The sequence below is a fragment of the Zootermopsis nevadensis genome, unplaced genomic scaffold (genome assembly GCF_977971745.1).
Source record: "Zootermopsis nevadensis isolate Lab colony 2312 unplaced genomic scaffold, Znev_1.0 Znev_ptg000016l, whole genome shotgun sequence".
Lineage (NCBI taxonomy): Eukaryota > Metazoa > Arthropoda > Insecta > Blattodea > Termopsidae > Zootermopsis > Zootermopsis nevadensis.
The window spans coordinates 12870742-12897226 of NW_028259148.1; the positions used below are offsets into that span (position 1 = coordinate 12870742).

The window sequence follows — 26485 nt, forward strand, 5'->3', positions numbered from 1 at the left end:
ATTGCTCACCTCTGTATTACATAAATTAACGGGTATTCTAAAAATAAAATGGATAAGATGAAACTAATTTGCGAGTTATATTTAAATAATAAGAAATATATAGTAATTCAACGTTATATATGCAATAATGCATGTCCAAGACTCTCGTAGTATTCTGGTTAGCGATGAAAGGCGAAAAATGCCGAAAAGGCAGAGTACGGCTCAGAACATGTGCAAAATAAAGTAAGTTCAACACAGCTTACCGTCGCAAGTTAATAGTAAATCTTGCATATCTACACAATACAATAATATCCTAACAAATGAAACAAGTCAGATTATTATACAAGTTCCAACTCAAACCTTGTTCAAGGCATTAGCTCCTGTTCCTGGATCCTTTACTTTATTATTTTATTAGAAGAGATGACATCCATTCTTATAAATGTATTTTTCCCGTCTCCCTTTTTATTATGTTCCATGTTGTTTTTATTTTATTGTCCGATTTTGCTATAAGTCTACTATAATGCTGCTTTTTAGCCTTTTTTATAATATTCAGGATTTTACAATACTTATTATAAAATGCTCATTACTGTTCCTACTGCAGACAAACAGACTCCTTTTATGCTTGCAAGATACTTTTATTCCTTGTGTAATATCACAAATTAATATATCTTCATTACCTTAATGTCCATGCAATTATTCTGTTCATATATTTGAAGTAATTCCATTCCACATGTCTGCTGGTCAGTGGCCTTGCAGTCTGGGGGCGTGGGGATCTATCGCTTCAACATTGGGATTGGGATCATGGGTTCAAATCCCACTCAAGCCATGGATGTTTGTCAGCGTATTTCTGTGCTGTGCTGTCCCGTGTACAGCTAGAGGCCTTGCGACAGGCTGATCACTTGTCCAAGGAGTCCTACCAAATATCTAAAACAGATTAAGGAACCTACCACATGTGAGGAGACCAATGTCCTTCAAGGACTGTAGAGGTATGAGAAGAAAAAAAAGATCACATACTACATGACACAACTGCAAACATTTTCCCCATCTATCTGGCACAACAGTCCTTTCAGCAGCATAGAACAAGCAGAATTATTGCATACAAATGATGAACTTTAGATCCCTACAATGAGACCAAGGCCTGAAGATGTCCGTCTTCTGGGTTATTGCGCGATTCATCGCCCTGATGACGGAGGCAGTATGACCTCTGAAACGTTGGTTAACATCGACCAGACTACACAGCGCAATAACCCAGAAGACGGACATCTTCATACTCACCGCTGTGAGAACCTCAAGTCTTACAGACCAAGGCCTGTATGAGGTGATATCCAGTAATAACAATGCTCCCATAACAATACCGCTGATGTGAAACATTTTCCAGCTAGGTGATGATACAATATAAAAAGGCTGTTCTGCAAGTAATGTATACAAAGATGGTATGACATGGCATTTATTACCAGAGATACAACTGCCTGCATATACAAGATGATTCAAAAGGTTAGGGCCAAACTGAAGGAGGGCATAGAGAGACTCAGAGAGAACAACTTTCGAATAGGAATCCATGTCCTCCGAAGTTATCCTGAGTCAGTAGAGGCCATTGAAGGTAGGGAAATCTGATATGTACTTTGCTATTCTCCTAGTAGCTTAATTTTGTTTTTTTTATTAATGTACAAGGATTACATTAGCAATCTTACAAACGAAATTTACAACAGGTGTTCAAAGTGGCATCCTCCACATTCAATGCAGGCATTACATTGATGAACTAAACTCTGGCGCACCCTTTCAAAAACCCCAGGAGTCTCAGACCACGTCAGATGCAGCAAGTATTCTGGACCAAAAGTTGCTTTGGGTCGTCCACTGATGTGTCGTAAACGAGGCTCTTGACTTGCCCTCAAAAGTAGTAATCGAGAGGTGTCAAGTCTGGGGAGAGGGCTGGCCATTCAACCGGCCCTCCTCTTCCTATCCAACGCCCGGGATACGTGGGATTCAAAATTAAGCTAGTAGGAGAATAGCAAGGTACGATTATTTCAGCGGTATGTTTTCAGACTTCCCTACCTTCAATGGCCTCTACTGACTCAGGATAACTTCGAAGGACATGGATTCCTACTCGAAAGTTGTTCTCTCCGAGTCTCTCTATACGCTCCTTCAGTTTGGCCCTAACCTTTTGAATCATCCTGTATATTGACCCCTGTTGAAGCTTTCGTCCTACCAGGAAATTAGTGCATTGAAGGCTCTCACAAATAAATCCTGGTGAAATGCCTGTAACTAAGTTGTCACTGCTGCAATAACATCATCATAATTCACAAATCTCTGGCCCATTAAGGCTTATTTGAGGAGCCCAAGTAGATGAAGGTCTAAAGGTACTAAGTTGGACTGTGTGCAAGATGTGTGTGGTGTTCCAATGTCAAGGAGCATGATCACATCACCTTGCATCTTACTGCTGATGAATATTTACTGCACGTAGAAAACAAACCACACATCTGACCTCTACACTTATCCAACTCAACAGTTGGCATTCTTGATTTTGATGTCACATGCCCATGTGAAGACCTAGCATAATTTTCTTGCCGTTCAAATAATTATTCATGTCTCCTGAACAATTGCTGGTAAAAATGTTTCCACTTGTGAACATTTACTGTGTGCTATGCCTAAAGATGGCAATTTTGAACTGTGGGAAGAAACTGGGAAAGCACAAGAAAATATCACAAAGAAATGGAGAAAACATTAATTTTCAGCAATAAAACCTTAATGCTACTTCAAGAAAAGGATAGTTTTGTTAGACTGCTTCAGAATCTGAATAAAAGTAATTTTTATGACATAATGACCTGTTTCAATTTTGGCCCCAGAATCATAGAGTAACACAGATTAACTACTATGTTAAGGTCAGCTGTCAGACCTGAAATTAATGCAGGTAAGATACCTTCCAAGAACTTGATTGACTGGACTGGAAAACTAGCATATGAGTCTCTCCAATGTGAAAATCAATATAATTCTCACTATTCCAAATTTTATCTATCAGTATATTCCCTCCCAAAAATCCAGTTCTTCCCAGACAAGAAAAGAATTTTATCCGTACTTTGCATCTCTAGCTAAGCCTGTGTTTAACCTAATTTTTTGGAATAACAGTCTTACTTTCAGGTAAGATTTGAGGTGGCAATGATGAGCTGTTCTGGGTTTTAGCACTGCAGACTTGTCAGTAGATGCCAACATTTCAGATAAAAGTACTGTCTACATCTTCAGGGCTTAAGACGGTGACAAAGTTGGTTCCCGAAACGTCGGTTTACTACGGTAACCAGTTGATGCGGCTGATTGCCCAAGAAGATTTTATAGATATACACACACACTCAACCAAATGTCTCTCTAATACACACAAAGAAAGAGTGGTGATGAAGGAAGGCAGATAAAAAGGAAAAGGAGGAAAGAAAGTGATGACAGGAAGAGAGAAAGAAAAATAATCAAAAGGAGACATAACATAATATAATAAGGGAGAAAGGCAGAAAAAGAAAAACAACAACTTCAGAACTGTAAAACATTTTGCATGAAACAGAAATAATTAATCCACTTCATGTACTGGTGCATATGTCCAGTCATGCTTGAAGCTTCACATTTTTATCTGCAAACATACACATTACCAAAGATACCCTACCCTACCAGGAATGGAGATTTCTTTACGTATTGATAAACACAGGTGATTCTTATTGGACTTAATTTTAATAACTGACAGTCCTATGAATTTATGTTAAGTCATGTAACGGAATCCGTACATGCTTAACAAGTAAGGACCTGCGTACAATTCCGGTATTTACAGATGGCAATTTCTAATACTTTGTAAATGTAATTACAAAGCTGTTAAAGTCAGCCAGAAAGCTAAATCTTTTAATTTATAATAATTATTCCACTTAAAGAAAAAACTGAATCTCAGACCAATGTGTTTCCTCAGTCAGTTCTTTCTTTACTTATAATTAAATATGGAAATGCCACCAACTCACAAATTTATATAACACACGTGACTATAAACCTTACTGTATGCAAATTTGAGGTATAAAACATACTGGGTACACTTAAAATTCAGTATAGTTTACAATATACTTCCAATTAATGTGAATGCATAATTTAAATTCATTCATTTAGTCATTCATTCTCCACAAAGAAAGAAAATCTTAACAAATTTATCAAGCATAATCAGTTTCTCAAAATTACAAACAGTATTTTCAACATGTAAATTTTGTCTTAAAAAAGACTGTAAGAAACAAACTGTATAACCCAGAGTTCTTGTATTTCGTTATGACACGGTACAGATCAATGTTCAGAGGGGTGAGACATATGCCATTCCACAGCATGGTGTTCTTCAGGGAGTTTGGCAACCTGAGGTCCTTCCAAGTTCCTTCTTTGGTTTTGTTAGGCACTACCCTTGAGAAATTAAGCATAACACAGCAAAACAAATCTATATCACAGTTGCAACTAATAATATTTTTGACATTTCACAACTTTACACTCAATGCAGTGAACAAAACCACATCAATATAAACAAAAGGTAAACAACAAAATATTGTGTCTGTAAGGTTAATTCTGCTTTGGCAAATTTTTAACGATTAAATCTACAAGTATTTAACTGTACAGTTCACTCATGGCATGAGTATTTTCAAAATGTTGGTGAAGAAAATAGCAGCGGGAGCGAAGGAAAGTAAATTCTGCTGAAGGATAGTGCCCAAAAGTCAGAGTAGTATAAAAAGAAAAGTTGTATGAACTAAACATTCATATTTACCACAAGCACAAAACTGGGTTAACAAATCACATAACTGTAAGAGTTAAAAAAAAATTAGAAAAGCAAGTTAATTTTGTACAAGTATATACAGTATAGTTACAGCATTTCAAGAACAACTCCTATAAAATGTTACATTCCTACATCCTAGAAAATGGAGAGGGTTACGCACAGAATGACAGATGCAAATTAACCATCTATTGTATGTGGAACTGGAATAAACATCGCTGATTGTCGAGGCTACAGAGAAAATAATGGCGACTTACACCAACAGGACAACAGAAATACACATCACAGGATTGGCAGAAGGTCTAGGAAATATGGTTTCCATATGGTCACAGAGGGATCAGGTCTATGAGGTTACCTGTGGGTTGTGTCATGGTATTAGGGAAGAAGTATATAAGTTGGTCAAACAGATGTGAACGCTGATGGTGACAGTCCAGTTTCTCAGTCTCACTCCCCTCCACTGCAGTAACATCTCTGTCTTCTTGCTCTCGAAATAATACTTCAGTGAGCAACTGAAACTAATCACAAAGTTATATCAGAAACTCAACACATTAAATTATTCTCAATACTACAGCCTAATTCAAGCCATGGGCTACTGTAACCATAGAGTTTTTCCATATCCTGTTCAGACAGATGGCATAACAACTTGAATGGATGATCAGTCCACTGACAGTACAATAAAAAACTGTACATAAACATGTATATCCTGAAAAATAAACTCAGAACCTATGTAGATGATCAAAGATAATGTGCATCTTTGAATGCCTGTCTACCGGGATTACTATTAATATGATCTTCTAACAAACACTGCTCCCCACTTAATGGTACCTGCACCTTGTCGTGGTGGTGGGGTTTGAGTACCTCAGTGACCCCAAGAGCTACTGGTAGGGCCTCCCTAGCAAGATTGGTCGAGGGGGAGAGGTCAGACTAAGACAGGTATCCTGGTCCTCCAGGTTGTGGGTTGGTCGCAAGGCTAACAACCTTGCGCCGTAAAAAGGAAGATGTTTCGAAACCTCGATCAAAGCCTCGGACAGACGGATCTAACAGAGGACCGACTGGAAGAGGAGAATTGAGGAGGCCATGGACTGAACACGGACCGGAGAGCCATAGAAGAAGAAGAGAACAAACACTGCTATTTATACCGCAAAAACATTACTTCACGACACACTATACAAGTTTTATGCTTCCTTTTTTTCCACTTCAAAAATTTAAGAACCTCATCTCCGTAATTGTTAAATTATGAGTAACAGGAGTACTTCCAGTGTTCAAAATGTTTACATCTATGTTTGCACTCAGGTGTCAGTCTTTTTCAGAATAATTTCTCTAACCCTTTTAAGCTCAGCAGTACCTATATGTTCTACCTGCTTCAGCAATCAATTACTCTGCATTCCGTATTTACGGGTTTCATGTAGTTATCACCGTAAACGTAATTATTTCCTTGAACAGCATTAACCACTTAATCTTTGTAATAGAGAAGAGTTCTGCCTCCCCACCCCACTACAACCCCTGGTCATGCAGTGATGTAAATTGAATAATCAGTTCAATATGCATGTCTTACTTTCAAATATTACCAGTGGTTTATCAAAAATGTTGTAGTTTAAATTAAACAAAATGTTGGTTATGATAAAATATGATAAATATGGACAAGGGGTAACAAGAAACAAAACAAAAAATAAGTGACTGAAGATAGAAAGAAGAAATGTACAAACAAAAATGAAGTATGACATGTAAGATACGTAAGGTCAATAACATAAAAAAAGATTTGTAGCTTAGATGCGTCATGTTTGTGTTGAACTAAGTATGTATTTATTATTCCAGTCTATTTATTTTTTTATTATTTAGTGTTCTGTCTGACGACAGGTCCATATGAACAGGATCCTTCCATCCTTTTCTCGGACTGGGACCTGTTCATATACGTTCTTGGCAGATGATCCAGAAGTGGTTTGCCATTGCCTTCTTCTGTGTGTGAATGGAGTAATTGTTGGGATGCCACGGAGGAAAACTCCGTGTTGCCTAGACCACGGCCTTGCCTAACACAAGTTATAAATTCGGGCACCGCCGGGAATCGAACCCGAGACCCCAGGATTACAAGGCCAGCGTTCTAACCGCTAGATCACCTCATCTTATTATTATTTAGTGTTCTGTCTGACGACAGGTCCATATGAACAGGATCCTTCCATCCTTTTCTCGGACTGGGACCTGTTCATATACGTTCTTGGCAGATGATCCAGAAGTGGTTTGCCATTGCCTTCTTCTGTGTGTGAATGGAGTAATTGTTGGGATGCCACGGAGAAACCGGGGAAGCCCCCGGAGGAAAACTCCGTGTTGCCTAGACCACGGCCTTGCCCAACACAAGTTATAAATTCGGGTACTGCCGGGAATCGAACCCGAGACCCCAGGATTACAAGGCCAGCCTTCTAACCGCTAGACCACCGTGGCAAGACTGAAAAACCTACAAAAGAAAATCTACAAAACAAATCAATAAATCAATAAATGGTTGCATTAAAATATATAATAGTTTTAAAGATATAAATAACGATAAAAACCTGAAGATGATGCAATAATAGCATCGAAACATGTCGTTAATAATAAGCGCTGAATAAATGTAACATCGTAATACGATGAAAAGCGCTATAATTTTAACAACAACATTTTTAAATTAAGTTTGTGTATAGACTGGAATAATAAATACATAAAAAAAAGATTATTGCATATAAGAAGAGATGGAAAGAGGGCACAAAAAGAACAGATAAAGACAGGTGACCAGAGAGAGAGCATGAGATTATAAATCTATGGGATGAAAAGTAAGAGGAAGCTCACAGATGTGCTGGAAAGAGAATTCTGAGCCCTGTCCAGATATCAACGATGCTTAAACTTACCTCTTTTGTCTGCTTAGGATCATTGTGATCTATTATTTCTGAGAGAGTGGTCTGCAGATAATATAATGCACTCATCTGATTCTTTGCAGCTAATTCTTCATACCTGCCCAAATATAAAGAATAAAGACATTAAATGTTATCAATTCACTGGTTCTTCCATCACTATGATAAAAGCCTCTTCTTTCTGTGTTTTCTTTGTACATAAGTTTCTACTTATTTCAAAACTTTAGCCTGAACAAATTACCAAATCTCCCTACACACACGTGAATCGACTGTTAACATTCCTTCAACATCTAGCACATTCACTTCTAAACTTTTAAATAACAGTTTAAACCAGACAAGAAAACATGGCTAAATAATGACTAACACAAACACTTTTTACTGGATAAAACTCTTCCTCAAAACTGATACTATCATTTGGAAAAAATTATGTAGAGATCTAATGACATGCTGCAAAAAAGACAAAATATTTTGATGAACAATTTAAAGTATTGTGAGGTATCTTTCAGATTGGAAAAGTGTGCTCTCTTCAAGAACACCCTGTTCAGTGGGGTTAGTCAATGTGGACTGAACGTAACTGACTCAAAATTAAGTCCAGTGTTGGACGTCTGCATTGGATGTGATGCGCTGATCCAGTTCTAATACCAGAGAATAAGTTGGTTAATTACTTATTTACTTTGATGTTGACTACCTGGGTGCAATATTTATAAAACAATCTATCACAGGAGAAAATAAACTACAAATAGTTTCAATAATGTGTTTATGAAATCAATGTTTCTATGTTTCTATTTCCTGATGACCATTTGACATACGTGTGTGTGTGTACCTGTGTTTTCGTATCAGGAGTTTGCACCTTTGCAAGAGTTGAGCATGTGTGGGTCGGCATAACTGCAGCTGCCAGAAGTCATCAAGACGAAGCTTGGGTAAACACGCTCTTCCTGGATTACCACCGAAAAGATAGTGTACCTGGAATCATAAGACACAATTGTACACAACATAATACATGAACTGATAAAGCTGAAGCATGGATGAAAAATGTCAGTGACTGAGGTGCAGGTTATTAAGTGTCTGCAGAGAATAACCACTAACCACTGGTTACAGACACTGCATCTACCTCATCCCAACTGCAGTGATTATAAGCAACTATCAACACATCAAATTCAGAACTTAACACTATATTTGTATCCAACATAACTGAATATTTTGTTATAACATTTCACATAAAAGAGGTATAAAAATGTCACTGTGAAAATTAATACCACAGTAGTCTCATATATTTTACATACTGTACAGAAATTTCAAATAAAAATGTTGTCAACGAAGCTAGAAAGGAATAAGGGCAATTATAAAATCCAAGATTGAGAAGCAAATGGAAAGGTGTATTTGATTCTGTTCAGTAAGAATCTTTCACTATTGTATGCTCAGGTAACACCCTACAGGTTGTACGCTATATATTTGGCAACAACAATCTTGTACCATGTGAATGCAACACGTGCCACGCTGAAAAGACCTCGGCATAACACGAGGTCTGAGAAATTAAAGAACGTGTCCTTGGATTTGAGGATTACATTTTTTAAACTTATTTCCAGTGTTTAGTGAAAATGTCTTACAAATGTAACAAAGTTTAATAAATACTTGTACATGAAGAATTTAAATAATGTTTAACCCATATGCTGTGTCATTCGAGTGTAGTTGAATGTCAATTGATCACCTTATACCTCAAAAGAGACATTCGTCCACATAAAAAAAGTCTTTGCCTTTAGCTCTGACATTTACCTTAACTCTTCAGCTCTAAAATTGTGTTCTTGTTAACTACACAGTGTCACCATCTAGAGTCAAGAGATTGAAGCTGCGTGTGAACTTAAAATTTTATGTTCTGGGCATGATTATGACATCTGTGGCAATGTTCACCAATTTTCAGTGGTTATAAGATTGTAAGAAAGTATTCTGTAAATATAATATTGTGTATCTGATTGGTCTGTTGGTAATTTTTACATTTTTCTCCATACGCATAATAATTTGATTATCAAAATGAGTTTAGATTTTTACCTTAAAATTATTACATTCTTTTGGCAAAGCAATGAAAACAATATGCAGCATAAAGGTTAAGTAGCATATCTAAAACATTAAATAATTGTTGCTGTCAAGTGGAGTCCAACATCTGCCATTCCGAATTCCATTTGTGTTACACTGAACCTAACAGTGTCATATGTTTCAGTATACAATGGCTGAGCTGACTGCTTTTGAATAATTGTATTGTCTACATTTTCTCTGTTCGGTCCTCCCAAGTGCCAAATATTTTCATAACTTTTTATTTGACAAATCAACAAATATTTATGTAAGACTTGAGGTTCTCACAGCGGTGAGTATGAAGATTTCCGTCTTCTGGGTTGTTGCGCTGTGTAGTCTGGTCGATGTTAACCAACGTTTCAGAGGTCATACTGGCCCTGATGACGGAGGCAGTATGACCTCTGAAACGTTGGTAAACATCTACCATACTACACAGCGCAACAACCCAGAAGACAGAAATCTTCATACTCATCGCCCTGGTGATGGAGGCAGTATGACCTCTGAAACGTTGGTAAACATCTACCATACTACACAGCGCAACAACCCAGAAGACAGAAATCTTCATACTCATCGCCCTGATGACGGAGGCAGTATGACCTCTGAAACGTTGGTTAACATCGACCAGACTACACAGCGCAACAAACCAGAAGACGGAAATCTTCAACAAATATTTCATTCCATGTGTTATTTATTTTTTTTACTATATCTGGTAATTGTAGCAACATGTGTGGGCAGTAAGAAGGAGAAGAATAACTTAACAAGAAAGGGTTATGTAAGTAAAAAAGTAAAGCATCCCACTATACGCCATGTAGGCGCTTGGGGGGAGCGGAGGTATAGCTCCTACTCTTTCTTGACCTCGGCACCAGACGGAGATGAGTGGTCAGCATCACGCCCCGGCCGTGCTTTACCCCCGGGAAAGGACCCCGGTACCCATTGGACAAGAGGCTGGGTGGGCCCCAGAGCCGGTCTGGACGCAGAGGCTAGAGGAGAAATCCTCTGCCCCCGTCGGGGATCGATCCCCAATCGTCCAGCCCGTACCTAGTCACTATACTGACTGACCTATCCCGGCTCATGAAAGGGTTATATTCCTACGATAATTACAGATATCATCTGTATTGAAAAAAAGACTAGATTAAATTAAGAACAAACCTTATTAACATGATCATATACTAACTGATGTGCAAATCTTGGACATGGCTCTAAATGTTGCATCTTGTTCCAGTACTGTTCACCAGTATTTTCATTTCTATATATACACGACCTGAAATACAGAAAATTGCTCAATATCCCTCAAGAAACAAATGTTTAAAATTCACATATGTTTCTACCATAACAACTGAACGAGAAGCATACCATTTGTTCTGTACGATATAATAAACCCAAAATGAGTTCTGCACATTGTCATCTCTCTTCTCCTTATCCTTACTAAGACCCTGCAAGTGAAAATAAGAAAGTATGCATGTTACTATAACAATCTATAAACAGAAGAAACTCATATGTAAGAAAGTCATTGTCAATTGTTTTACTACCACTGTCGCATGCATACACACAAACAGTGGCGTATATTTATGGTCACAAACAAACAAATAAAGGAGGGTGAGGTAGGTGGGACATGTAACAGGAATGGGAAAGATGATAAACGCACACATTTTGGTTAGAAAACCTATATGGAAGAGATAGTGTACATGGGAGGATAATATTAAAAGGGACCTTAAAGAATATGCAGGGTGTGGACTAGATTCAACTGGTGCTGGATAGGGCCCAATGTTGAGCTATTGTGAACACGGTAATGAACTCTGGGGTTCCCATAAAGGATGGGTGATTTCACGACCACATGGGTGACTGTCAGCTTTTCAAGAACTCTGCTCCAAGGACTTGATTACCTGGTTACTACAAATAAGTACTATGACTGGAATCTATCTGAAGCTAAATTTTGTTTAATAACTTGGTTTCCTATTGTTAGTTTTAATCTAAACAAATGATCTAGCATTCACTTACAGACAGAACATATATCTCATTGAGATCGGGATCAATTGTTGCCCGCTGAGTAAATCCTGCTGCTGGAATGTTGCATGATTCTTTCTTTGCTCCTTCTGATATCTGTCTTACTTCATGTGTGTCCACATGAAATGTAAAGAAGTCATTCAGGTACTCTTTACTCCTCTGGCCAGCAAAGATAAATAGTTTACGGCACACCTAAAATCATAAATTACAACAAATTACCAGTGCATATATTCAAAGTTGAAGCCTGTATTCTATGTTGATGGCAGAGTTAGGTTAGGAATCTTGCATGCATGCACATGAAAATTCACTCGCGCACACACACTTATTCATACAAGCTGCTCTTTAAAGGAAGGACTGAGCTCCCTACAGAACAATTTTTTAACAGTTAACATATTCAAGTCACAATTCCTTTTCCCACATGAAAGAACTGTTGTAAAACTCATAACTTCTTCTTCTTCTTCTTCTTCTTCTATGGCGCAACAGCCCGAAAACCCATGACTTAAAACAAACGATTAAATAGTTTATAAATTGGGGGGAGAAGGAGGGACTTACTGGATGGAAAAGCATAGAGTGTCCAACACGTGATCTGATGGTTGGTACTCCTGGGCTGCCTGGTCTGCTGCAGTCGTCACACAGCTTCTTCCACGTGTTTGTAGGAACATGATAGGAGAACAATCCAGAGAATACTGGTTCAGATGATCCAACAAGTCCCATACATCCAGATCTGTCATCAGCCATTCTGCAAACATCGTGACTCAGAGCAGTGTCACCACAACTTCTCACAACAATTATGTGTACAGTCCACGACTGTAATATTGATACTTGCAAGGAATGCAGTAAGTCTGTAGCGTTAAAGGCAGACGCTACCTTTCCTCCTTCCTCCTTCACCCCACTTCCTCACCCTGCAAGTCTCAAGATCACAGTCGCGAACTATACATTCAATATGAGACAGGAGCAATCATCAGCAAACACTACAGCACTTTGATGATTATGTCTGATTATCACATCAGAATCAACATTTCTGAATGTGACAACAATCAATCGACTCAGTGTCATGATTGGTTTGTGGTTTGTTAATGACTCAGTTTTACTGATTAAGATTGTGAGCGTCAACATATCAAACAAAAACTAACCAACCAAATCCACAAAACAGGGCCCTTATTTAGAAGTTGATATTTGTTCAGCTGATCAAAGAATTATCTGCCCTTCATGGAACCTGAAGGTTTATTACTGTGTTCACAACAAACATGCAACTAGGCCCTATTCTAAGCCAAATTAAATTCAGTGAACACCCTCAAACCCCATTTTCTCGACATACATTTAATGTTACCCTCCCACACAAAGTAAGCAACATGTGACAACTGTGGTTTTACCTTGGAACCCATCCACATGAAAATCTTTCAATAGCCACTGCTCAGCTTCCAGTATCACTCACTTTGATTCAGTGAAAACAAAGAGGTTCGAAATATGGAATCACATCCAACTGATAAAATACCTGTATCAGGAATATTGTACAGGGAAGCAAGTTTAAAAATCATATACGAGGCGCGTCCTCAAAGTAAGTTTCCCACTCGTCCCACAGCTAGCAAACCTTATATTGCACGAAGCGACTGTGCGTACGTGATAGAGCAATGACGTAGCATGGCGCATGCACTAACGGCACTTCCCGCGTTCTCACAGTAGCATCGTTGCAGCTGTTGAAGATGGAGGTTCTTATTCCAGCTCCCGCCGACTGTGAAGTGCGGTCAGTGATAACGCTAGGCCGCACACGGCTCGACGGACAGCAAGTCTCCTGCAGGAGTTCAGCTGGGAGGTGTTTAATCATTCACCCTACAGCCCGGACCTCGCTCCCAGTGATTTCCATCTTTTCCTACACCTCAAGAAATTCCTGTCCGGTCAGCGTCAGCGTTTTGAGAATGACAGAGAGGCGGAGATGGTTGTCACAAAGTGGTTCCAATCCCAGGCGGCAGACTTCTACGACACAGGTATTCAAAAGTTGGTCCCACGGTATGACCAATGTCTCAATTCCGGTGGCGAATATGTTGAAAAATAGCTGGACACTTGCTGTATCTGTTGCAATAAATATTTCCATGAAATTGTGTTTTGTTTCTGTAAACGGCCCCAGGGAAACTTACTTTGAGGACGCGCCTCGTATCTACTTCCCCAGAATTGTTCGATCATCAGTGTTTGAATTCTTTATTAATTTATCTTCATTTGCAAACGTAAGACAGTGGAAAATGAACAGAACATCTTATAGTCAAGTAAATACAAGCAAGCTGATTCATTTCTATGTGTCTAACTTGCATTCAGGAGATATTCGATTCAAATCGCAGCCAGAGCACCAGCTACACAAGGCATTTTCTTAGTTTTCCCTAGTCTGATATTACCCTGACTGGAGTTTTTTGTGGTTTCCTCAGTTCCTCCAGGCAAATGATGGGATATTACCTTAAATTAAGCCACAACTGCTTCCTTCCTAATCCTTTCAGATATGCTATCACCCTCTCATTCAACACTATGCAGTCTGAGCTACTGACAAAGTGTTGTTAAATAAGCTATAAATAAATAATAAATACAAAAATTCACTTTCCTTCATCCCTCCAGTTCACTGTACATACTTATTTCTGTAAATCATTCTATTTATAATAAGTCACCCATGCAGATGACACAGCACTGTTAAATTTACAAACCAATCACGCATATCAGCCTTACCCAGCAGGTGGTGTGAGAACACGGCCCCCAAATACATATATCGTTCTTTTCTGCACATCCATAGACATCTGGTGGTCAAAGATGAGTTGTGGTCCACCCATCATTCCTGTATCTTCCGTTATCAATATCCATCTATTGTTCTCAATGTCATATACATAAAAGTCACTCTGAAAAATATGTATATACATTAATATCCTATTCACAACAGTACAGAGGTAAGAAGAAGGTTGTCTTCTGGGTTGTAGTGCAATTTATTCTGGTAGAAGTTTACCAGACTACATGGCGGTAAAACCCAGAGGACATCCACCTTTATACCCTTTGCCATGAGAACTTCAAATCCTGTTTAGTGCATAGGTACATTGTGAGATGAGTTAGCACATTAACTTACAAATCAAAATCAAGACTTAGAAACTATTTCAATCTAATCAAACCTAATGTCTGTAGTGGTATTTCCTACGTACCACATGAAATTGTTATACTGCTATGACTTGGATTTTTTAATTAGGTATACAGATGAACCTCTACTTACAAACTTTCAAGAAACGACTAAAAAAATTGCAACTCCCAATTCATTTAACGAACACAGAACCCCAAGCTTACAAACATTTTATGACGCATGAAGTTCAAATCTAATAATATATCTTACGGAAAAAATAAATTCAACTTAGAAACACACTTCAAAGAACACATTGTGTTCATAAGTTGGGGTTCACCTGTAGTAGATTTTCCTCCATATCACATATAATGGTTATGTTGCAATGACTGGTGTCTTGAAGTACGTAATAGAACTTCCCCATACTGGTTGTAATGATTAATATCACCAGGACTCAGTGACTTGCATTAGACAATGACATTTCCTTCACATAATACAACCATAACTTTGTTTTCAGAGCTTAATTTATAATAATGGGGTATATTAGAAAAACAGTTAAAATTAAGGTAGAAAAAACTTATGTGCATGCATGGAGAATTAAGAAAATACAACAAAACATAAAAACTTAAGGATAGTTCAGGTTTCAGAAAGCACCAAAATAGCATCCATAAAAAACAAACCTAAAATGAGCAAGGAACCTATAATGAGATCTCACGAGAACTAGCAGACCCTCTCATTATCATAACCCATCTCTGTAAGATACAACTTAATGTCATCCCCTGATGTCATTGCAGCCTTCAAAATTTATACTTTCCATACTTCTCCACTAAAATTCAATATAATTTTATAATCTCCATCTCTCTACCCAGCCAAATGCTCAGCCCATCACACCATCCTTGTTTTCATTCTAAAATACTATGTGACCTGCATAAATCACCAAGTCCTGCTTCATCTTCTGAGGTTCAAATATTTTCCTTAATGTTTGTTTTAAAGCATTTTTATTCATTCTCCATGAAGAAGAAAAAATGAGCTGCAGTCATCTATGGGAAATTCTAAGTAGGATTTGAGGTTCTCATGGTGGCAAGTATGAAGATGGCTGCCATCCGTGTTGTAAAGCCGTGTCGCCTGGTAGAAGTTTACTTATCTTTCAGAGGTACATAACCAATGATGGACCAGAACGTTCCTCTGAAATGTTAATCTTCTACCAGACTATATGGCACCACAGCCCAGAAGACAGCCATCTTTATGGAAAATTCTGTTATATGCACAGAGATGCCACCGATGTCAGAAGGTGGATGAAACACCTTAAGATAAAGATGAACACCACCAATCAACCGAAATGTGGTTGACTGAGAACCGATACATATGGTAAATACAAAATACATTTGTTCTTATAAAATGTTGCTATTCTTAAACAGATTTTTATCAAATCTAAAACTTCTTGACGATGGTGAAGAGTCAATTGAATAAAAATTATCTTGGATATTATCCATCGTCTAGTAAATATAAAACGTAAAACGACGGAGATAGAGTCCCATCTCCGAAACGTCGTTTTACGTTTTATATTTACTAGACGATGGATAATATCCAATATAATTTTTATTCAATAGATTTTTATCAGCTGATATCACCATATCACTGGAATGTCAAAATTACATTACTGGGACAGTATTAACATGTCTCGCTCTCATGTTCAAATCCTAGCTGGATACAAGATAACCTGACTAAGGTATTTCATGGTTCTCCTCAGTCCATCGATGTGAACAGTATTTTAAAAAATAGGCCACAACAGATCACTCAAAACTCATCACACATAATTATCCTACCAATCATATTTAACACTACTTGACTACAGTGCATTTGATGTAATGGTAAAACCAAATAAAAAGAACATAACATTTGCATATTATGACATGTTAGTAAACATTTACTGAAAGAAACAGAATTACCTTCAGATTTTCTGGTGACCTGTACTGGGTGTCAAGATACCTTCCAAGAGTAAATATCTGCCTCCGCTCTGGATCTAAGCAGACCTTGTGACAAGATCGGGCACTAGGTCCTCCCTATTTGAAATTAAAACGTTTTAAAATTCAAAATATTTTTCATCCAACAAGACTTTCCTTAATTAGTTAAAATAAGCATGCACTACAACAAACTACACAGTTGATCCTTCAAGTCATGATCCAGGGCAATGCTGTGTTATACTGAGCATTTAAATGCGTTCTTAGAATTATATAAAATAATAAACACTGTAACCCTTCAACATACTTGAAGATATTATTACAATTCAGCTACATGTCTCAATAGCATTGCATCATTTTTAATACATTCTAGTGCTTATTATAATTCAGCTTTGTGCAATTTTTAGTACTGTCAGTACATTCAGCTGTTTCAATAACAGTGCATCATTTTCAATATACTTCCAAGTGTTTTATTACTGAGTACTAACAGAGACTGGGGCTCAAGAAATGTTTGAAGACTCAAATTTGGTCAACTGTAAGTTTCAAGAACATTATAGCACTGTCAATATGTTTTCAGGTGACAATGTTGTTCTGTAAGACTTGAGGTTCTCACAGCGGTGAGTATGAAGATATTTGTCTTCTGGGTTATTGCGCTGTGTAGTCTGGTCGATGTTAACCAACGTTTCAGAGGTCATACTGCCTCCGTCATCAGGGCGATGAGTATGAAGATTTCTGTCTTCTGGGTTGTTGCGCTGTGTAGTCTGGTCGATGTTAACCAACGTTTCAGAGGTCATACTGCCTCCGTCATCAGGGCGATGAGTATGAAGATTTCTGTCTTCTGGGTTGTTGCGCTGTGTAGTCTGGTCGATGTTAACCAACGTTTCAGAGGTCATACTGCCTCCGTCATCAGGGCGATCTTGTTGTTCAATGTTGTTCTGGGTTGTAACACTGTGTGGACTCATACGTACATACCAACATTTTGGAGAAACGTACTGTCTCCATCTTCAAGGCTGAAAGGTGGAGACAGTATGTTTCCAAAACACTGGTGTCTACCTATGAGTGCATACAGTGTCATAACCCAGAAGAACAACATTACCATCTTCACCACCATGAGAACATTAAATCTCACGTTTTTTTTATGTTTATTATAATTCAGCTAAATCAACAAAAATGCATCATTGTGATGCTGAATTAAGTTAAATTAAGTCTTAACCTTCTAGAAAATATCAGCATCTAAATTCCTGTCAACTTATGTAGGTAGATCTACGAGGTGCGATCGGAAAGTTTCAAGACTGCGCGTATAAAAACCCGTACACTTATCTCAGGTATTAAATTCATCCATCTCCCTCGAAGTAGTTCCCCTGGGAGTGAACACAACGATCCCAGCGCTGCTGCCAAGCCTGGAAGCATCCCTGGAAATCTTTCTTTGTCAGCCTGTCAAGCACCATCTGCGATTCTGCCTGAATCTATTGCCAAAGACTCGCCAAAACAGCTACAGAAACCTATGGTGCTTGACAGGCTGACAAAGAAAGATTTCCAGGGATGCTTCCAGGCTTGGCAGCGGCTCTGGGATCGTTGTGTTCACTCCCAGGGGAACTACTTCAAGGGTGATGGATGAATTTAATACCTGAGATAAGTGTACGGGTTTTTATACGCGCAGTCTGGAAACCTACCGATCACACCTCGTATATTCATAATTCAGGTTATTATTAATTTTTAACCACTTATATGTTGTGATATTACAGTCCTTATATCTTGAATGAAAATAAACAAGTTATTTAAGATTAACACAAAACTAACAAATATTTATACCTTTCTACGTCTTGCTTTGGTATTGTACGTACAGCCACACTTCTGTCTTTGAAACAAAGAGAATAAATTTCTTAGCAGGTGTAAATTATTGTGCTCTGTGCTTGTGTCCTTTTTCATACAATAAAATATGCTGCTAACCTCTGCTTCTGTATCCTTTGTGACAAGAGTCCATTTTCGGGTCGGCACATGAAATGCCCAAAGGTCACTCAAGTCTTGGTTCCCATCCCAACCACCAAACAAGAAAACTGTTTCTGTGTACGGATCCATACACATCTGGTGGCCCCCTCTCATTCCTGGCTGTATTTCAGAGTCAGCAGGTTGAATAGGACGCCATACTGGATGGTATTCTTGCTGTCTAATATACTGGCTGAAGAGACCACCTGGAAAAAAAAAAGTTGATTACTTATACCTAACTCTGTCAATACAGTGATAACATTTTAGGTTCAATAACATGGAATTTCTGAATCAGCTGAATAATTATGATATGACATGAATTACTGAAAGCACCAGTATTCATTGGACAAGAGGCTGGGAGGGCCTCATGGTCAATCTAGATATGGCAGTGATGAGAAAAATCCCTGCAACAGCCTATAATCAGACTCTTGATTGTCCAATCCATAGCCATAGTCTAGTCCAGTCTATATGAACAACTACAGCTCATAGAAGGCACCAGATAATGAACACAATCATATGCTTGTCATCTGCAAGATGTGAAATTATACAGCTTCACAGGCATACATGTTATAATGAAAATGTATGATAAAATGGTACATGAAATAGTTTTGAAGGCTGCTAACCAGCACATTGCTAAATCCATTATTTAAGAATATACAGAAGGCAAATAAATAGCAATCTTTCAGAATTCAGAACACAGAGAACCTTCTTTTTAAATATGGTAGTGCAAAGCAGAGGAACAAAATGGACTAATCTAAAACTTCTTGACGATGGTGAAGAGTCAATTGAATAAAAATTTACTTGGATATTATCCATCGTCTAGTAATAAAACTTAAAAAACGTAAAACGACGTTTCGGAGATGGGGCTCTATCTCCCGTCTTCAGGTTCCTACTCAGTTGGGCCCACTAGATAGAGCTAATCCCTATCTCTGGACAAATTAAAAAGTGAAAGTCCCAGAATAAAAAGGCATTACCACACCATCCATCCGTGGGACGCAAAAGAATAGTATGTAGAAAACAAAATTCATAAACACGAATAAAGCCAGAAAACAAAAACTCACAAAAGGTGGGAAAAAATACACATGAATATTAATACGAAACTCGATGCCCAACTTGGATTTCTTCGGAGATTACAGGTATCCAAATAGGAGATAAATCCAAACTAGGCTGGCTGATAGGATTGGCGAGTAGTGCCATGTGTGCCGCCTCCTTGTATTTTCTGTAGATGGTATTGGGTTCAGTTAATAATACTCTGGCCCCATTAATATTCATGTGTATTTATTCCCACCTTTTGTGAGTTTTTGTTTTCTGGCTTTATTCGTGTTTATGAATTTTGTTTTCTACATACTATTCTTTTGCGTCCCACGGATGGATGGTGTGGTAATGCCTTTTTATTCTGGGACTTTCACTTTTTAATTTGTCCGGAGATAGGAATTAGCTCTATCTAGTGGGCCCAACTGAGTAGGAACCTGAAGACGGAGATAGAGCCCCATCTCCGAAACGTCGTTTTACGTTTTATATTTACTAGACGATGGATAATATCCAAGTAAATTTTTATTCAAAATGGACTAACATTCCTCTAATCACATAGTGCCTCAAGTTAGGGTGACATCTTATTAAAAATCCTGCCAACAAAAAATAAAGGCTAAAGAACATAATAAATGTGCTGCCTCGTCAATGTTCTCACTGCTTCAAGAACTACCACACCACAATGCATGTTTGTGACTTTATAAAGACCTAATTCCTCTGACCTCAAATTACCGAAACTGATTTACATCCTCTGGCAGTGATAGGTTATATTTTGTAGTATGGTATTTTCAAAACATTCTGAGACATTAAGCCAGCTTTTCCATCTTCAAAACAGAAATATTTTATACCAGAAAGTCACACCGATATAATCATCACTGTCATAAAGATGTCACACCATCACTCAAGTATTAAAATGAGGCAAAAATTTACACAAAACAAAAATACATATAACTTACAGGCAACAGAATGCTCCATGAAGTGTTCTGTGCCCTCATAATCTCCATGAGTGACAAGTATGTCATGCAACTTGCTCAACACAGGATCCTCCAACTGCACTTGTGTACGCCTCTGCAGTGACTCAAAAGCCTCTTGATAGTTGTGTTGCCGAAAATGTTTCAGACATAATCTAACCACTTCTTGTTCCCGATACTAAAATAAATATTAAATCTGCTGTCTTTATGGCAGAACATGAACACTGTCACATGTCAATAACCTAATGATAATAAGTATCTGTATGTCTGGTCCATTACATTCTACACATTAAATTTACATCCCTCAGGAAGGCAATACAATATTCTATTGACCATTAATTTCACAAAAAAACTTGTGACTTTTTGTCAATAACCTTACGTCTGTATATAAAAAGGTTTAGGCTACATTATAGCCATTCTCATGGCTTACAACAAGAAGTTGAAAAGGAATTACATCAACAATATAATTGAATACCTTCTAATACTCAAATTAAATCAAGTGGCAATATATACAGTATTTTAATTAATTGGTTAATAATTAAAATGTGAAACAAAACAGAAGTTAAAAGCAAGAAAAATCAATTTACCATATATACATCACTGTAAAAAAAACGTATATATTAATGTTAACGACTGTTTATTTATGTTGTTTACAATTGTTGCAGAAGCTAGGCCATTGCCTTATGGGGATTTTGAAAGTGTTTTTCAACAGCTGGTAGGAATACTTGGATCACAAGTCCTTTACCTACATAGGACGGCACAATATTTTCCAGAATTATAGCTGGGTTACTGCAGACAAAGAAGTTTGAATTAAGCATCAGTGTATAAAGACATAACATGCTGGATACCACATGGTGTATCTACTTCAGTATAAGTGAAATAATTTTGTAATTTAATACAATGTTAACGTACAATAATGACAATTTTAAATGCTGGTGTATAATGTTCTTTCACAAAGATGCAATATGCATCTCAAATGAGACTGTCCCAGACCTCTGGCCGACTGTGTTTACAGTTTCCTCAATTGCTATGATTAAAAGCAATTATCTACTCATCAGATAATCAAATCAATACCCAAACTCAAAAACTAAGAATTAAAATGAATTACCATGGCAGTGGCATTTCTTCCACTGCCATGACTCAGAATGAGTGAAAATTAAGTTTGGGGGTTGTTTGTTTCAAGGTAGGTCTCGTTCACTGGTTTAAAGTCAATTCAATTGAAATAATTATTTGCAGCTGTCACATCGAAACAAGAAATTAGAACTTACAAAGTAAACTTGAAGTTAAATCAAGTGTTGGTCTTGGTATTCCCTCTGATATAGATGTAATAGTCATATTGTAATGACCAGTTAGCTTGCGAAAACAGGGTGCAACATGCGAAGGTAAGATTGATATATTCGAAGACACTTTCAAAGACATGTTCTGCTTAACTGGATTGATAAGCGTACAATTTTTACCACATTACCACAAGATTACTTTGTTATTTGTTTCATAAAATATTATTTAGTTTACTGCTTTGAATTTACAAGAAGAAATAACAGTATCTTGCAATCAACAAACGACAGGCATAAAGAGTTGTAAAGAGTATTAAGAATAGATCAGAAAACGAGCTACAAAATGTAAGACTTGAGGTTCTCACAGCAGTGAGTATGAAGATATCCGTCTTCTGGGTTGTTGCGCTGTGTAGTCTGGTCGATGTTAACCAACGTTTCAGAGGTCATACTGCCTCCGTCATCAGGGCGATGAATATTCATCGCCCTGATGACCCAGAAGACGGATATCTTCAAGCTACAAAATCTTTGTCTAAATTGAGAGCATTCTGGGAGACTCCGTAACTAACGCATCAGAAATATTGCAGGGCTCTATTTTGTTTGTATGCAATGGTAATAAACACTACTAATGATTGGCACATATATAACCTAATTTCCTCAAACTGCCTTAACTTACTTCCTTGAATGAAACATAATGTGGCATTTCCTTGATGTAGTTAGATTTGAGCTTCAAGTAAAGAGTACAAATATGAAGCAAAATAAAATTCACACAATTTTTACTGTACACCCTGAATATCAAGTTTCATTGATATCTGAAGAGTAATACTGACAATGAAACATTCAGACAGACAGAAATACGTGACGTCCACATGCTATTCATGCAGAGATCACGCAGAAACTGATATCTTGTCTGAAAGTGAATAATACAATGATAATTTATACTGCTACAGTCAAGCTTTAAATATTACTCACAGTATTGAACCAGTCCATACAAGGCTTCACTATATCCCAATTATCCACTCCTGTCAACGTCACAAACCATATGCTAAAATTAAAGCTGGGTCCCCATGACTGCAGAGGCATGATCTTAATGTATCGACAAGGAAATGGACGATCTCCAATGGTGTGGCGCAACTGGAATGTCTCTGCTGTACTGTCATTCTTCAAACCACTGTTTAAATACAGACAACAAAAGATTCTATAAAAAATGTATTATTCAGTTATTCATCTTTCACATGATAGGTATACAGTACATTAGAATTTAAAAGGAACAAAGACAATCCAATAAGATGTACTCAAACACATACGAGGCGCGTCCTCAAAGTAAGTTTCCCACTCGTCCCACAGCTAGCAAACCTTATATTGCGCGAAGCGACTGTGCGTACGTGATAGAGCAATGACGTAGCATGGCGCATGCACTAACGGCACCTCCCGCGTTCTCACAGTAGCATCGTTGCAGCTGTTGAAGATCGAGGTTCTTATTCCAGCTCCCGCCGACTGTGAAGTGCGGTCAGTGATAACGCTAGGCCGCACACGGCTTGACGGACAGCAAGTCTCCTGCAGGAGTTCAGCTGGGAGGTGTTTAATCATTCACCCTACAGCCCGGACCTCGCTCCCAGTGATTTCCATCTTTTCCTACACCTCAAGAAATTCCTGTCCGGTCAGCGTCAGCGTTTTGAGCATGACAGAGAGGCGGAGATGGTTGTCACACAGTGGTTCCAATCCCAGGCGGCAGACTTCTACGACACAGGTATTCAAAAGTTGGTCCCACGGTATGACAAATGTCTCAATTCCGGTGGCGAATATGTTGAAAAATAGCTGGACACTTGCTGTATCTGTTGCAATAAATATTTCCATGAAATTGTGTTTTGTTTCTGTAAACGGCCCCAGGGAAACTTACTTTGAGGACGCGCCTCGTATAAACATCACAATATAAATATTTTGAATGTAACATCAACACATCACTTTCAAATCCCATTTCTGTCAACACATTAAATAAAAAATAAAACTTTCAAAATAAATAAAACTAAATTAATGGAAAGTTTTGTAATGGTAAAACACATTGAACAACATATAATGTGAAATTGAGATTAAAGTAAGACAGGCCTTATATTGCGATTCCTGTCCCATTCTCGGCAGGTTTATAGTTGGTTCAAATGAACTGATTATACTCAACTTTGACACACAACAAACAATTAAAATCAATACCTAAAATTAATCTTATATGTGATATAATCTGCTTCTTGGTCTTAGCAAGATGCAGAGGTTACATCAACATGACTACACTGCTTATATGATTAACAGTTGAAGTCAAATTACATACAATGCTAACTTGTGACTATAAACAAATTAACCCTTCAAAGTCAAAGTTCATTTAAATAATATTTAAAAATGCAGTTCTTATCTCAAAGAAAACACAACACTTCTTTATTCTTGGTCAATGCTGTTTAAGGAAATAATTTCATTTTATTCTAAGAAACTTAATATTTATTCTGTGGGCAAAATGTAGCATTAATGGTTCTCGAAGCACATGGTGCAAACGGTTACCACTGAATTTTAAAAGATTAAATAAATCAAACACAGGCTTAAAACTGACTGATTTATTAACGCGTTCAAGGCCAAATCAATTTCACTGGTTATTCAGTACTTTCTGCACATTAAATAACAAACTTACAGTACCTAACTTAAAATACATTTTGGTAGTTACATTTCCTCCATTTTAGATCTGATGGTTATACCGTCATGCTCAGTCTTTGGAATGGAATTAAGTAATGAAACTTTGTCTATATCAGATTTAATAGTTACACACTTATTACTTGTTCACCAGACCTTTATTCTTGAAAACAGTGTACCACGTAAAAGATAAGTTGATAATAAAGTTAAGAGAGGCTTTCAGTGATATATATGGAGCTGAATCCTTCCTGAGAAGCCAACAGTCACTCAGCCACTCAAGAACTTCCTAACATTTTATGGAACTCAAAGGTTCATTAACGTGTTCACAAGAGCCATAAAAAGACTCCATAGATTTAAAGTTTAACATCTCATTTAATTTTAGACATATAATCATGGGGTTTAATGTGAAAAGTTCAACATCTCACAAAGTTTTCATTCCTTGCGTCCTGCACATGAATGCAAATTTGACTCTCTCAGTACAAGTGAAACCATTTGCCTATTGCAGTTAGCATAAACTCAGCCACTAATGTAACACATTTTGGACTGTGATTTTGAGTATACTGAAGCAAGTTTTTCTTTGGGCTCCATACATATGATACTCTTATGTATTCAACATCATTTTCTGAAGTACATTGTCTTCTTGGTGATTTCTGCTTTTACATGATTAATATTTCATTAAATTGAGCACAAATTAATTTCATGCATGGATGTCCCCTTCTGGAAACACATCAAATATTTTGTTGAATGGTTACAATGGGCTTTAGCTCGGCAAAACATATAACACTGGGCTCTCTCCAGCAGAGATGCCACCATACTGACTACATCAGGCACACAATTTTACAGTAACAGAGAGAAAGGAGTGGAGTGCCTGTGCACCAGGCAAGGAATGAAAATGTTGTGATACACTTAACATTTCACAACAATCCCCATGATTGCATGTCTAATTAAATGAAATATTCAGCTTTTAAAACCACAGAGTTATCTTTCAATAACCTTGTACAATGTCTTTGTTTGGGTAGAAACAGCTTGCTTAAAATTACATCGAAAGATCTTACCTTTCGAGTAATTCAATCATATTGTTATCTTGAAGACCACCAAATACTTTGAACTTCCTAAGATTGCATACATGTGTTTTCTCATATTTTCCAAATGTGATGGACTCAACTATGGAATGCTTTTGTAGCTTTAATGTTAGGTACTGAAAATAAGAATAAATTGTTAACATTATTTACACTTTATCTTAATTACACCTTGTTACTTTAATCATCTGTCAAATCTAATATAATAAAACAATATTTCAGTGGGTGGATAGTTTTGAAGTGGACTCAACAGATATGGTTATTTGTAAATAGTGCCACACTGAACACAATGACCAAAGCTTAAATCCTGAAACTAACTAAAGTTTAACACAGATATTTCCTACACACTTGACTTAATGGTTATGGTTCCACCATTATGATTCAACTACCAAAGGGGATGACATTAATGTACAAACATGTGCTGTATTCCACCACAGCTAATAGCTGATGTAGTGATCTACATTGGAGGGTAGATCAGTGACAGTGCATTTTATTTGCATACCAAAGACATCAATTCAAATTTTAACTAACAATGACACATTATGACTCATACTTCATAAATATTCTGCAGTTACTATAGATAAATTACAATGCCTTAAAACAAGCGATAAACATCAAAATCGACACCTTTCTCAACCATCACTTAACACCAGAAAATGGTGATATTGTAAGACAATAAAACAAATACCTTTTTTATTTATTTTCAATCTGTTAAGGGTGGCTTAAAGGACATGTA

General features: G+C 37.4%; 1 protein-coding gene and 1 long non-coding RNA gene across 3 annotated transcripts in view; one reads left to right on the forward strand and one right to left on the reverse strand.

Annotated features, from left to right (window-relative positions):
• The first annotated feature begins 125 nt into the window (after nucleotides 1–125).
• LOC147873779 (uncharacterized) lies at nucleotides 126–9596 on the forward strand. The gene is made up of 2 exons (XR_015535343.1): nucleotides 126–222; nucleotides 8467–9596. It is a non-coding gene; the product is annotated as an uncharacterized LOC147873779 (long non-coding RNA).
• The window catches only part of muskelin (muskelin 1), a 25581-nt gene continuing 2587 nt past the window's right edge, over nucleotides 3492–26485 (reverse strand). Inside the window, exons 3-15 of one of the 2 annotated variants that reach the window (XM_022075885.2) lie at nucleotides 25726–25868; nucleotides 22970–23168; nucleotides 20712–20904; nucleotides 18691–18932; nucleotides 16729–16842; nucleotides 14407–14573; nucleotides 12250–12436; nucleotides 11692–11889; nucleotides 11047–11126; nucleotides 10843–10954; nucleotides 8450–8589; nucleotides 7624–7726; nucleotides 3492–5262 (exon numbers count right to left, since the gene is read on the reverse strand). In XM_022075885.2, coding sequence (XP_021931577.2) covers nucleotides 5074–5262; nucleotides 7624–7726; nucleotides 8450–8589; nucleotides 10843–10954; nucleotides 11047–11126; nucleotides 11692–11889; nucleotides 12250–12436; nucleotides 14407–14573; nucleotides 16729–16842; nucleotides 18691–18932; nucleotides 20712–20904; nucleotides 22970–23168; nucleotides 25726–25868 — 2067 coding nt within the window. In that variant the 3' untranslated portion in view covers nucleotides 3492–5073. Of the gene's footprint in view, nucleotides 5263–7623; nucleotides 7727–8449; nucleotides 8590–10842; nucleotides 10955–11046; nucleotides 11127–11691; nucleotides 11890–12249; nucleotides 12437–14406; nucleotides 14574–16728; nucleotides 16843–18690; nucleotides 18933–20711; nucleotides 20905–22969; nucleotides 23169–25725; nucleotides 25869–26485 lie in introns of those variants that run through there. The other variant, XM_087349695.1, reaches the window with a different exon arrangement.